Below are 15,704 nucleotides of genomic sequence, written 5' to 3'. Positions count from 1 at the left end.
AGGATACAGGCACAGCTCAAAAGCTTTTTGCTCCAACATGGCATAGAACTCCTGTATTGCAGTCATAGACACCAGTTTGGGAATTAAACACTCCTCAGCATGGTATGGATGAGGATACACTGACAAAACGATACTTACGCAGCTCAACATGGGGGTTCCCTGACTGCTTTTTCTGCTTATCTCCACCATCAGTGTCATCTAAAAAAGAAAAAAAAAAGAGAGAGAATATGAGTAATATAAAAAAGGTATCTGTCAGTAATGGTTGCCACCATGCACCTCTAACATGCACTGCAGTCTCACAGTAAATGCACCCCAAGTTCATTAAAGGTTTTCCACTCATCACAAGTAGAACATAATACTAACAACTATGTTTTAACAGGGAATGAGAACTGGCACAGCTTCATCCACATCACTTAAGCAGAGCTCCAATAACTTGTAAATATAGCGTGACAACACAATCACTAGGTGGTGCTCCGTTTGAATCAAGCCCAGTGATCTGTAGGATCACAGCACTCAACAACTTAATAAAACAATGCATTATTAAGAAACACAGCAGGAGAAACAAGTGCGTCCTAAAGATAATGATAATGTTGCTCATTATCTTTGGAACACACTTGTATGCCCTGCCAAGTTTCCTAAATCTTTGTTTTATCAAGTTGGTGAGTGCTGTTATCACATTTCTTTTATTTTCTGGATAATAATAACTTTATGTGCATTTCCAGGAGACAATACAAAGTGCTTGAAAAGAGAAACGTCAACCCTTTAACTTAATCCTTTAACACCAGCACCAACGTTCACGGCGTGATTACTGTACACATTATTAACAACTGATGTCAAATTGAAGGACTTTGGTACAGGCCTTTTTTTAAAAAAAAAACTTGGTTACTGAACCTATAAGAGTGAATTTGGAACCAGCCCTTTAAGAGCAACTTTGGTACTGGTCCTTTAAGAGCAAGAACGGTACTGGCCCTTTAAGAGCAAATCTGGTACCAGACTTCAAGAGGCACGTTAAACAAACAGCAAAAATGCAGTGTGAACCCAGTCTAAAGTACTACTGGGTGTCACTTATGGTCTACACAGACTATCATAAAAGGACCAAAGAAAAAAGCTAGAGCATATAAGAAATAAGTGAACACCAACACATATGGAAATAAAATAGCATTATTAAACTGGTTAATACATAAAAACACTTAAACACATACAGCAACATCCTGATAGTAAAGGATATGCCCCACTGTTATAGAGTAAAGTAATCTCCCAATGGAATCCTGACTCACAAAGTGTAGCAAGTGGTACATCACTTTTCTGATTTAACCATGAATAGACTGGCGCCCGTTCCTGGCACTGGGGTATTCCTGGGCACCACCCCAGCCTGAAGCACTGGAGGCAGGCTGGCAGGCCCCCAGTGGGAGGGAACCCCTATCGATCAGTGACGTGGCTCTATTAGAATCAGTGCCTCCAGTGCTTCAGACCGGGCCGGTGCACGGTAATACATCGGCATCCCCGTGCTGGTTTATTCATGGTAAAAACAGAAAAGCAATGTACTGCTGGTACATAAGCTTTTAACTATTAAGCAGTATAAGATAAACAACATGAGATGACAGATTTTACAAAAGGTATTTAACATACAACCTTGTGCCCCAGGGACTGGTATAACAGGGGGAGAAAAGACATAGGTGATTCCACTGGGAGTATACTTTACTCCATATGGGGCACATCCTGTATTATCAGGATGTTAAAGTATGTGTTGTTTTCAAGTGTTTTTATGTATTAGTCTATTTTATTTTATTACCATATGTGTTGGTGTTTACTTGTTTCTTATATGCTCTAGCTACGGGCGTAGCTAGGATTCATGGGGCCCCATAGCAAAAAACTGTATGGGGCCCATGAATCCTGCAGGTCCTCACCCCCCATAGATAGCCAACTCTCAAACACACACAATGACGCACATATATACACACACAGAGACACCATTAACATATGTACAAATAAACCACTGACATGTACACATTAACACTGGAATGTGATTACACTAGTGATAACATATACACCCTGAATAGACCATTTACAGGGAAATCATCCCCCAAGTGTAATTAGAACCAGAACTATTGTATTATAGTGGTGGGTTCTTTTATTAGAGCCCAGCATTAATAGAAACTGCTGCAAAACATCTTTAGGAGCAAACCTGTCAATCACTTGAGACACTGCTGACATACACACACACACATATATACACACCAGTGTTACAGACACTACAGTATATACATATATAGCCACAGGTACATGCACACACTGACATATACATATACCCACAGATACATACATACACTCACTGACATATACATATAAACACAGATACATATGTACACACACTGACACACAAACACAGCACTTACAGCTCCCAGGCTTCCCCCTCCTCCTGTAGTAGGCTGATCCTTACACAGAGGTATTGAGGACCTTTGGGTCATGTGATAAGGTCCTTCATCCCTCTCCTTCTGTGCGTACAGGACCTGGCAGGTCCTGCTCCTCTGTCCCTCTCCTTCTGATGTGCAGCCCGCTCACCCTGCACTACAGTGAGCAGGCTGAAGAGTACAGTGGCGGGGCCTTCTTCCTCTGCGGGAGGGGGGATGCGGTGGTCGGCTGTCAGTGGCATACCTAAGATGAAGGCAGATCAGGGCTTTTTGGGGCCCCCTTCCTGCAAGGCCCTTGTAGCAGTTGCCTTCCCTGCCTTCATGGTAGCTACGCCACTGGCTCTAACTTTTTTCTTTGATCCTTTCACAATAGAGGCCTTGGCGTTTAGCAGTGAGGAGAAGCTTGATAAAAGGTGTCAGTCCAACACCAAAACGCGTCGCTCTTTTTGTAGCCTAGTGTGAATAAACGCCCAAGATGGACACCTGTGAGGTCCTTGGAGTTATTTTGTGAGTCCTACACCGTGGCTGTATGTATGGTCCAATGGTCAATTCCAAACTGCATTTTCGTGCTTTGGCATCAGGATGGGTGCCGGGAGCAGAGAACCAGAGGCCAGGCAGCGGACTAACCCAATAAAAACGCCTACTAGTGTTGTGCCTATGATTTGCACAACACCACCAGGTTAGTTTGGTCATTTACAAGCAATTTTCCCACTGTTATTGTTTATGCTACACTATATTAGCCATATATTGTCCATATATGTTGTTCGTCTGCCTTACAATAGGGGACGTGTGACTGCGTGGATGTTGTCAGGCATTGAGTGAGGGATCTGCAAGTTTCTTTTGCACTCATTTCACTCATTTGCATATGTGCTGTGATTGGCTGGTTAGGGCTGTGCTGTGTGATATTTTAATGGAAGGGGGGATGAAAGGAAGGAAAGGAGGAGGGAAGGGGATTACAATATAGGGCTTTTTCAAGCACGCAAACAATAATGTAGGACTCACTAGATGGCTACATCTGTTCTTCAGGTCAGTGCATGTATACTGAGCTACTTTTTTCATAGCTACTTTTTCTTAAGAGCATGAAAAGATTTTATAAGCTGCAGCTTCATACAGAAGCCTATGAGTGATGGACATTGTATGGCATATGTCACAGGCATCCGTTTAACACAAACAAAGACTCCGCTGCCAAGCGGACAACCTCTAAATAATCTCACTCCAGAGCCGGATGGAGAGCAGCATTACTATGATCCGTCTTTTCAGTATAAAAAAAAGTTATAAAGCCCTAAATGCTAAAGCAGGGCATCTGTGTTTTGTGAAGCATCAGATAATTGTACAAAGCGTTTAGGCTGGAGAATTACAGGGACACTGCTCTGCTCTGCTAGTTCATAAGACGTGGGCACAGAAGGGTGGGCACGGGTGAGGCTGCAGCAAGATCATCATAGCAGTCAGTGCCCCAGACTTCTAAAGCTGAGCTCAGTAGGAAAACTTACATGCCCACTATCTATGATGGAGGTAGTGGCTTAGTAATATAGCTGCATACAATACATACACAGGGTGCTGGTTACATGATAGTATGTAGTGCACCATGCTAGCCTATTAGTTACCCCCTAACTAGTCACCCGGGTGTGCTCCTCTGCACCTTCTATGTACACAAGGCACTGGCGCCACAATCAGAAGGTAACTGCATTCTGAAAAAATTATAGCCATGTATACCTTATCTGTATGCAGTTATAATGCCAAGCAGCTACCCCATGAATAGCAGGCATGGGATTAGCAGTATTTCAGTATTTTGCTCCTCATCAACCCCCCATGTTGCATTGTGGCAGGTCTGCATCATCTCAGCAACTGGCTTTGAACCAGCCTTTTATTTAGTGACCGTGGCCTCTTTTCTGTGATTTCAAGTAATTTTGATCACATTTTTTGCGACTTGCGATTGCTGGGGGTTCCAACATGGAGATAAGTTGGACAATCTCTACTTCCCTTGAGTCCCTTGACAAAAGGCTGATGACAAAGTAAAAAACCCTTTAGGTTAAACCCCCATAATATTATGATGTAAATTAACACTATATTCCCAGTATACCCTGCACTACACAATGCTCCAGGCTTGTACAAGGCAGTGCATATAAACAAGGCTTTCACTCCTATATGCTTCCAGCCATATCCTTTTAAATAACAGCACTTACTCCATTTATCATTCAGGGACAAAAAGAAGCAGACACCAAAAAAACAAAAACAAAACAATAGCTGTGAGAGGACTGCGCTACAGCATGTGAGCTGCCCGCTCTGTGTGATGAAAAAAAGAAAAAAAAAAAAAAAAAAAAAAAAGGTCATGGAACTTTTAGCATGAAATTCACTGCGATACTGTATGGGTGAAACTTGCCTAAAGCAGTATAATGGGTCAGACAGCCACATTGTCCTGATCAGAGAAATCCATAATATCACAGGCTGTAAAACTACACTGAAGAGCAAGACTTATAGGTATGAATTATATGGTAAGCAAAGTAAAAAAGCGTCTTTCTATTAAGCCACAGAGAAAAGGCGTTATGTTTCAGTAAATGGTGAGAAATTACAGAGCACTGTCAGGCAGATTGCAAATGTTAAACCAATAAGCCAAATGGAGGCTTAAAAGGTGCCCTGCACTAGACCGATGAATATGTATGAGATGGGAATCACTAACAATTTCCGACTCTCTGCAGGCTGATAAAACGTTGCCCTTGGCGCTTGGTTTGATGCAATTAATAGGCATCACAAGCACCAGATTACAGATGGGAGACGACCATACAAATCTAAGTAATGAAAAGCTGCACATGTGGGAACTGCACAGGTAAATAGCAAGCAATTATTCTGCATTGTTCCTTAATAGACAGGTGACTGCAATGGGGAGCAAGCCCACACAGCACCTACAGCTCCATGGATGCCCTCATCCAGGAGGTCGTGCTAGTTGGGTTAGAACTGTAGAGATGGAGATCAATAATTACAATGTACAATTAGAGTTACTGAAGCTGTGCCTCAAGCTACTGTGCAAAATGTACAAAAAGTCTCACAAGATAGCGGACAAGGCTAACGCTGGGGAAATTGCCAGATAACCAGCATCCCTATCCCTATGAGTTTTTTATGCTATCAAGCAAGCTCAGCAAGTTACAAATAAAAATATACACTTGCTATTTTTGATAGAACTTCTCATTTCTGGCACTGAATCTAAAACATGATTTTTCAATAAAGAATAAAACGTATTCACCAGTCCCTTCTACATCAACAATGCAGGCAGCTGCGGCCTAAAATAACTGAAAAAATAATTGCCTAAGTGGAACAATGCTCCTAATCTGATCCACATGAGCCAGAATACAAACTACAGCACAGACCTTACCAATCCAGGTCACAGCTTCTGACCAGTGCATCAATAATACGGCTTGCATCAGACAACAGACACGATAAATAGACAGAAGATTCCGATTGAAACTTTGGGGTATACTACAAGCCAGGGTTTTTCATAAACTATAACAACTTGTGTTATATTTAGTTATACAGAAAGAAAACCCTGATGGTGCTGATTTATCTTGTGTAATATCTCCCAAACCCCTACACCAATTACTCTTCCTTTATAAACCTGTGTGCTGTGTATACAACTCAACTTATATGCTGCAGGCAAGCGTCTATTCTCCATGGACATCTTTGGGGGTGGGGGGGTTGGGGTTTAAGAGAGGTGCATTATGTACAGGAAATCAGATCTCACTGGTGTCTCTATTGGTTGGTTACAACATTCATCAGATTTCAGTCTCTTTACAATCTCCCTGTAACCTGTCAATGCACTTCTGTTACCTACTTATTCTCTGCCCCACTGCCTATAGTATATGCCCTATTTCATCTGTAACACAACCCTTCTGGCATCAAAAACACAAAGACGTTGATACATAGTTCCTCTGCATCTGAAGAGGAGATTTACACCTCAAAATGCTGAAAAATTAGTTAATAAATAAATACTTTAAAACCAAACTCCAGCAAGATTTTAGAAGCGATAATGATGATTTCCAGTTTTTTTTCCTGTGTACTAATTTATTGGTCAGGGGCCCAGATTACTTTCAGTCCCTCCCTACCCAATTATAATATACAGATACAAGAGGGAATCACTGCAATGTGCCTGGTTTATCTTCTAGATCACCAGGAGGCAGTCAGTATAGAGTGTAAGGGGCTCTACTCACAGATGATGTTGGTGGAGATAGGGGGTCCAGCCTGACAGAAAATCATTGCCTGACCCCTTTGTTCTCTAAGAGATAAGCTGCCACTGAGCAGTCTGGCTGTGGCTTAAGGCCCTACTACACAAAGCGATTATCCGCCTTTCCGGACAATAATGGCCTTGTGCAATAGAAGGCAACGATCAGCCGACATGAATAATGTCAGCTGATCACTGCAGTTGTTTGACTTTCAACATGTTGCCTGCATGTTCAACATGTTGATCTGCTGCCATCGCTCCATGGAATAGAAGCGGTGGCAGCAGACGGCCGCTATGGGCTGCCCGGACGATCTAGTCACCCGGGCAGCCCCCGCTACCCCCACCCGGTACTCACCCGCTCACTGCAGACACGTTTAATCGCGGGGTCAGCGAGCAGAGGACGAGGAGAAAACGAGCGCTGACAACCGTGTTATAGGGGCTTAACTGTTCCCCATAAAAAAGCCAGTGTATGGGGAGAACAGGGGGAGGGCAGGAGAGAGAACAACTGGCTTAAAGATTGTTAGACTGAATCTGATCGGAATCTGTATAGTTGGGAGGAAAAAAAGGAAAAGGGGGAACGTGCTCGAAACCTTTAACAATATATGAAAGTCTGAATAAGCTTTGGGAGCAAAGTGTTTTTAATAAGAAACTGAACACAAGAACAAGGGAACAAAATCTGAGACTAGTTGGGGGAAAAGATCAAAATATTAGTTTACTAAAAGAATAGTAGATTCTTGGAACAAACTTCCAGCTGATGTGGTTGGTAAATCTACAATGTACACATGGGATACACACACAGTATATCTATCCTAAGATGATAAAAGAAAATAATAAGGGCAGACTAGATCAGGTGGTCTCTTTCTGACCATTTTGATATGTCTAGTACAATTAACATTTTTAGAGGTACCTTGATTTTCAGCTCCTTGGTTTTCTGCCCCTTCTCTGCCCATCTGCCCCACTTGATAATAGGCACTGTCAGCACCTCGTAAGGTTTCCTTTCTTTGTGCTGACAAGTCTGGACTCTTCCCACCTGTCCCGCGAAAAAATGACAACACCCCTGAAGGCTTCTTACCTGAAATACAAGTGAAAATATTTCTAAAACTGATAAATGGATATTGTATAATACATTGTCAGAAACTAGCCTACTCTTCAAAATTAAAATCATGTCCATGTTTACACTCTCTGTGAATGGTAACACCTTAACCCTTTGAGGACCAGGCCCAAAATGACCCAGTGGACCGCGCAAATTATGATCATTGCGCTTTTGTTTTTCCCTCCTCCCCTTCTAAGAGCTCCAGCACTTTCAGTTTTCTATCTACAGGCCATGTAATGGCTTGTTTTTACAGGAATAGTTGTACTTTGTAATGGCGTCTTTCATTTTACCATAACATGTATGATGGAATTCCAAATATATTATTTATGAAGATATAAATAGGTGAAATCGTAAAAAAGAATGCAATATGGTAACGTTTGGGGAGTTCCTGTGTCTACGTAATGTACTATATGGTAAAAGTGACATGATACTATTACTCTATAGGTCAGTCCAGACACAAGCACATGCAGGGTACACAGATTTTCTAATGTTATATATATTTTTTTTATTAAATCCTTTTTTTTTTGGCAACTAGTTAATAATATAATGGCCCGATTGTGACGCTTATAACAGTTTTATTTTTTCCCCTATGGGGCGTAATTTTTTCCGCCATGATCTCTAGTTTTTATTAATACCATATTTGTGAAGATCAGACTTTTTGATCACTTTTTATGAATTTTTTTATATATATAATGTAACATAAAATAGGTAATCCGCGCACTTTTTTCCCTCTTCATCTTCGTCTACGCCATTCTCCGTTTGCAATGAAGCTTGTTATACTTTAATAGATCGGACAATTACGCACGCTACGGTATATTATATGTTTATTTATATAATGGGAAAGGGGGATGATTTCAACTTTTATTGGGGGAGGGGTTTTGGGGTAGTGTAATAGTGTTTTTAACTTTTTTTTTTTTTTTACACATTTGAAGTCCCTTTGAGGGACTTTTACATTCAATACTTTGATTTCTACACTGACCATTGCTATGCCATAGGCATAGCATTGATCAGTGTTATCGGCGATCTGCTCATTGAGTCTGCCTGTGCAGGCTTAGTGCAGCAGATCGCCGATCGCACCGCACGGAGGAAAGTGAGAGACCTCCGGAGGTCCGTTTTAATGATCAGGACCCCTGCAGTCACACTGCGGGGGTCCCGATCGGTAAGTGACAGGGGACTTCCCCTGTCACTTACACGCTGCGATCGCGGAGTTTAAGGGGTTAATGACACGCGGCAGAGTGATCGCTGCAGCGTGTCATTACCGGTGAGGTCCCGGCTGCTGATTGCAGCCGGCCACCACCTGCTGTGAAGCGCACTCCGCTCCGAAGCGTGCTTCATAGCCGGAGAAACACCCAGGACGTAGAGTTACGTCCAGGGTCGTCTGGTGACAGACTTCTATGACGTAACTCTACGTCCTGGGTCGTCTAGGGGTTAAGGGTGCCTTTACACGTACCGTATTGATTGCTATCAAGTCAATGTATGTGTTTTCTCGCTGCGTGTTTGGTGCGATTTTTACATGATTTTCACATGATTTTCAAATGCGAGTTCAATACCAAAAAATAAACAAAAAAACCAGCTACTTACGTGTGAGTTTTGTGCGGGTTCGGTGCGATAAATACGCAGCGATACGGTACGTGTGAAGGCACCTTTAATATAAAGCTAGAAGTAGGGTGACATCATGGACAATATGTGATTGATCTCTTCCACACTCTCCCTGCACAACAGTCAGTAGGACATTTTCTTGCCTTTTTTATCTCGCTCAGCATCTCAGCACGCTATATAGAAATCATAAGGCTCTGCTATTGCAACAGCTCAGGCAAAATTGCATCCGCCATAATCATGTGAAGAACATAATTTGAAATTAATTGCTTTAGTTATACCAATGCTTCAATGTCAAATACTTGAAATGCTCCCAGACATTGCTTTTTCCCGAACAAGAACCGGGTTCATTCTAATAACAGGAACTACAGCGTACTAAGGCTTTACTACTGCAAAATTTTAATCTAAGTGCTTTAAAAAGGGGGGGGGGACTGCAATCTTTGCACAAGAAGTCAAGTACAGAACACAAAGCCTATGAAGTTATTCTCAGTGTTGAAAAATGTTCTCCCATATGGCTGTATCAATCAGAAAATAGTTATAGAAGTGTAGAACAAGTGATATCCTGCCAGTAACAAGCTACATGAAAGATATATGAGACAGGCAACAGAAGAGGGGAAACATCTATAGTGTTCTGCAAAGAGCATGGCTAGTAGGAATGGACACAGGGAATTCTTAATGACAAACAAAAAATGACTTTTGGGACATTATGTATGTGAACTTGGCTATGGCCCTGCACTCTTAAAGGGGCTACTCTGCCTTCTATAACTAAAGATACTAGATCAGTGGGGGTCTGTCACCTGGCACCCTGCTAGTCAGTTATTCAAAGAGGCAGTGCACTTATTCCACCAATATTTCACCCAAAGCAATTATACAGGGGGTAGGGACCCCCATTCTCTAGCCTAAAAAAAACAGACTATTGGGAGTAAATTGTGCTAAATTTATGAAAAGGCACAAACCTCTTAACATCCCTTATCTAATCCTACTAGATATGAGCCAAAATACTGTATGTGCCATATTCTAATTATAGTATTTATAAATTTGTTTAAAAGATTTAGGCCACACCCCTCCCAGTAGACCATGCCCACATTTTAACATCTTTGTACAATTTTGGCACACGTGATATTAACCCTTTGAGGACCAGGCCCAAACCCAGACCAGACTGGGTCCAGACCCAGTGGACCGCGCAAATTTTGATCTTAGTGTTTTCGTTTTTCCCTCCTCCCCTTCTAAGAACTCTAACACTCTCAGTTTTCTATCTACAAGCCATGTAAGTGCTTGTTTTTTACAGGAATAGTTGTACTGTGTAATGGCGTCTTTCATTTTACCATAACATGTATGATAGAATTTCAAATATATTATTTATGAAGATATAAATAGGTGAAATCGAAAAAAAGAATGCAATATGGTAACGTTTGGGGGGTTCCTGTGTCTACGTAATACACTATATGGTAACAGCGACATGATACTATTATTCTATAGGTCAGCCCGAACACAACCATATGCAGGTTACACAGATTCTCTAATGTTATATATGTATTTTTTTTATGAAATCCTTTTTTTTGGCAATTAAATATTAATAAAATGGGCCTATTGTGACACTTATAACACTTTTATTTTTTCACCTACGGGGCTTTATGGGGTGTCATTTTTTCCGCCATGATCTTTAGTTTTTATTAATACCATATTTGTGAAGATCGGACGTTTTGATCACTTTTTATTGATTTTTTAAAATATATAATGTAACAAAATCGGTAATCTGCGCACTTTTTTCCCTCTTTTAGTGTACGCCGTTCAACGATCACAATGACGCTTGTTATATTTTAATAGATCGGACAATTACGCACGCTACGGTATATTATATGTTTATCTATATTTATTTTTATATGTTTTATTTATATAATAGGAAAGGGGGGTGATTTCAACTTTTATTGGGGGAGGGGCTTTGGGGTAGTGTAATAGTGTTTTGAACTTTTTTTTTTTTTTTTTTTTACACATTTGAAGTCCCTTTGGGGGACTTTTACATACACTAGTTTGATTTCTACACTGTTGAATGCTATGCCATAGGCATAGCATTGATCAGTGTTATCGGCGATCTGCTCATTGAGCAGATCGCCGATCGGACCGCACGGAGGCAGGTGAGAGACCTCCAGCGGTCCGTTTCAACGATGACTGCGTGACAATGACAGTGTGACTGCGGGGGTCCCGATCGGTAAGTGACAGGGGACTCCCCCTGTCACTTACACGTAAACGCCGCGGTCGCGGCGTTTAAGGGGTTAGTGACACGCGGCAGCGCGATCGCTGCAGCGTGTAATTACCGGTGAGGTCCCGGCTGCTCACTGCAGCCAGCCCCCACCTCCTATGAAGCGCGCTCCGCTCCGGAGCGCGCTTCATAGCGGGAGAAACACTCAGGACGTAGAGTTACGTCATGGGTCGTCTGGGGACAGACTTCCATGACGTAACCCTACGTCCAGGGTCGTCTAGGGGTTAAATCAAAATTTTTGATAGATTTTTTTTTTACCAAAAAAGTGGCATAAATACACTGCCATATTGAGTCCTTATAACCATGAATATTCTGTGCACAGACATGCATATTATCGATAAACATTACAGATAAGAAAAGAACAATAGTCATTTTAATTGTTGTAAAATGTCATACAAGACGAGTGCCTGGTAATGGGCAAGAAAAATAATTTGTCCTCACCAACCATTAAGATGTTAGTGTCACAGCAAGAATATATGAGGCCCGGATCGCATTAAAGGGAAGTTCCACTGTCAGGTTAATGATTATAGAATATGGTTATAGAGAAACATCTCAATTTGTTATAAGTCTTAATAGTTAATTCAGATATGTTTCAGCTTCAGACAGCGCCGGCTCATGCTAAAACCATAAGACCGGACCTCCAGGACTTCCTCTTTCTGGATGACACAGAGAATCTTGCCAATTGCTAGGCAGACAAGCTCCTGAAAGTGCTATATACCATATCAATTCAATAATATAACCGTTTGTTGTGCACTCTTATATACTATTTATATCTGAAGATCAAGTTTATCCAATCATGTTATATCAAATATACCCATGTGACCCATGTAACCACTCCTGTATTCCGCGATTATAAAATGAGAAACATTTTAAATAAAAAGAGGAAGTTGTGTGCACACATCTGTGTCCGGGTGGTGTTCTGTATTGGAACTTCTGATACGGGCTATGCAGGCACTTGCTTGTTAATTAGGACAGAGACAGTTAATTGATGCAAGGTCACCTTGTCACCACCATCACAAGCAATTTTTTACAGAAAGACTCTAGACCACTTTAAAGAGTATAAACAATACCTACTACTACTAGAAGTAGGGCAGTATCAGACGACACAAGGTTTGTAGTCTGTTATCATGGAAACACATAAGTTTTTATAGCATCTATGGATACCTGTCACTTACTGCCCACAACACAGAATTGTACAGTGTTCTTAAAACTGGACAGATCATGTCAACTTAATCTCATTGATTTCTTTATTTTACAAAAGTGCTGGATGAAGGTGGTGCCATAGGTATTAACTATCAGGATTTCTGCAAAGCGTCTAATATGCAAAGAGCTGACAGAGAAGTAAGCAAAAATTGGAATTAATTCCTGAATAGTTTAGTGGATTTCTAGTTGGCTGAGGAATAGATATCAGAGGGTTGTTGTTAATGGTGTATATTCCGAGCAGAGGCTGGTTACAAGTGGTGGCCACAAGGGTCTGTTTACTGATGAGACAAAAATGTGCAATAGGGTTGATATTCCTGGAGGTGTCAGTAATATGGAAAATGATTTAGCTTTACTAGATAAGTGGTCCAAACAATGGAAAATGCAGTTCAGCTTTCCAAATGTAAAATAATGCACTTGGGGAAAAGAAATCCTTTATCAAAGTGCTGTATTGGCAGTCCTGACTGGTAGTGATTTCTTACAGCTTCAAAATTGTATGCTGGGCTGTATAGCTAGAGGTATAACCACAGACTACTGGGAACAGTGTCGGAGAGCAAAGCCTGGCAGCTATAAGGTTGGGGAGGGGGGGGTGGCAGCTATAAGGTGGGGGAAGGGGGGTGGCAGCTTTAAGGTGGGGGGAAGAGAGATGTGATAATTTCCCTTTAAATATAAAGGGCTAAATAAGGTTCAAGAGGGAAATGTTTTAAATAGAAAACTGAACACACAAAGAGGGAACAAACTTCTACCAGATGTGGCTGATAAGTCTACAGTAAGGGAATGTTAACCTGCCTGAGATAGATAGATAGATCATTTTATTCATTTTTGTCTATCTATCTAAGAGGGACTAGATTGAGGTGATTTTCTGATACACAGTTTCTAAGTTTCTGAGTTGTACATGTCAAGGCTACCACTTGTATACAATATAGACAGTAAGGGTCCTATTACACGGAGCGATTTTTAACGACTAACGATAAACGATCGCAAACGAGATTTTTATCTTTAACCTGAAATCGTTCACCATATTACACTGAACGATAATCGTTAATTACAATTGTTACTACGATCGTTATTGTGATCGTTACAATGATCGTTTAATCCTTTTGATGGCAGCAAAACAATGAACAATGTGCTATTACACTGAACGATTAGTGAATAAACACGGAACTTGAGCGAACGAATGTGGAATTACAGCAAACGATTAACGATAATTTTAGGTTCAGATCTAAATCAACGATCAACAACATCTGAACGATTTTTCGATCGTTGCCTGCAGTTACACAGAACGATTATCGTTTAAATTGGAACGATTTTTCGTACAATAATCTCCCCGTATAATAGGGCCCTAAGGGTCCATTAGATATGCAGACATCTGCCTGACACAAGGGCTGGTCCAGTCGGTGATCATTGAGTGGAGTTTTTAAATGGCTCAATTACAATTGACAAAGAAAACAACCTACAACCTTAACTACATTGTCGGCCACACATCTGCCGTTACCATAATCTACAACAGCGCTTAATCTAAGCGAACCATATGAACAGCTATTAGACATAGTCTTGCTGAAACCATTATGACCAGAAAATAGCTACAGTAAGGGTATATTCACACACAGCAAACCTCGTGTAGCACTGAGACATTCATTTTACACATTTCAGTTGGATTGTTTCAGCGGTAAATTTGTGGACTTCTGCAACATCAGGTGTTCAGTAGAAATCTGTCGGCTCACTGTATCTGCCTTCCTCTTGACAGTACACAGAAGCATGAGGACAACAAACTTAAAGAATCAAGATGTATGGTGATCAGCACACAAGAGGATCCTATAAAATAGCAGCTTTATTGAAGTACAGAATGGATATTAGAGTAGCTTTATTGAAGTATACAGTAGATAAAAGCCATATCAAAATCCCTGTATCTACTGTATCCTTAAAAAATCCATTTACCCACTGTATAATTCACTAAAGCTACACTGATGAGGATTTTATCCAATGCAAACTTCAATAAAGCTACTATTTTATTGGATCATCTTCTGTGCTGATTACTATGCATTCTAATTCACAGACCCTTATTCAGATGAAAGGGACAGTCACAGACAATTTGCAAGTCAATAAAACCAATAAGGTTCTAATGGATGGAAAGTTTGCATCTGTTAGACAAATAAAAAACACCACATTGTGGTACTCTGGTTCCTCACATTATAAGATTGTACAAAAGTAGAAACAAATTTCCTTACTGACAAAAAAAATAAAAAATACTGCAACAAAAAAGAATTGTTGGAATCAAATGAAACGTTATATGTGAATGTAATGATGAGATATGTAAGTGATTATATTAAGAAGGAAGTGCTGCAATCTCAGGTAACCCTGGCTGTGTGTCTGGGCAGGGATTATCCTGCTATAAATACGGCAGCTTGAGGCCTGCACATCAATGCGACACAGACGGTGACCCTTAGCTCTTGGAAATGGTCTGGGCAGAGACAGGTGTGTAATGAAGGTGACAGGTGTGTAATGAAGGTGCTACCTGTGTCTGGATGGTGGACAAGGAAACTGTGGGAGCTGCTTGTGCTTGTTGGTGGTCTGTCTGGGCCATCTGGAGCCTGTGTATCATGTGTGCATGCCCTCACATAACCACCCCCCCAATACCACATAACTTAAACAATACCGCCTAGACTGTATCCAGGCTCATCAAAATGACCATCCTGCTTTTCTCAGTCCAATGATGCATCCCATCACAAGGTCCACCAAAGGGTAAATTCCCCAAAAGTAGCCTCTGACAGCCTTTATATAAAGGCAGCCAAAAACCACTTTTAGGGTGGGTTCATACTGAGGAATTCTCGCGGATAAGATCCATGGAATTCCGCTGTCTGTCCGCTCGCACGGCCGCGCGCCTTTCCGCCGGCTCCATAGACACCATTCTATGGGCCGGCGTATTCCGCTATC

General features: G+C 41.2%; 1 protein-coding gene across 3 annotated transcripts in view; it reads right to left on the bottom strand.

Annotated features, from left to right (window-relative positions):
- Positions 1-15,704, bottom strand: part of PIKFYVE (phosphoinositide kinase, FYVE-type zinc finger containing) — a 151,725-nt gene that overhangs the window by 44,762 nt on the left and 91,259 nt on the right. For all 3 annotated transcript variants that reach the window (XM_069983502.1, XM_069983504.1, XM_069983503.1), the window contains 2 exons: positions 7,529-7,693; positions 139-198 (listed from right to left, as the gene is read on the bottom strand). In XM_069983502.1, the coding sequence (XP_069839603.1) occupies positions 139-198; positions 7,529-7,693 (225 nt within the window). The remainder of the gene's footprint in view (positions 1-138; positions 199-7,528; positions 7,694-15,704) is intronic.

This window comes from Dendropsophus ebraccatus, chromosome 9 (genome assembly GCF_027789765.1).
Source record: "Dendropsophus ebraccatus isolate aDenEbr1 chromosome 9, aDenEbr1.pat, whole genome shotgun sequence".
NCBI lineage: Eukaryota > Metazoa > Chordata > Amphibia > Anura > Hylidae > Dendropsophus > Dendropsophus ebraccatus.
The sequence above is the reverse complement of the archived record's forward strand: the minus strand, read 5'-3'. Positions and strand labels throughout refer to the sequence as shown.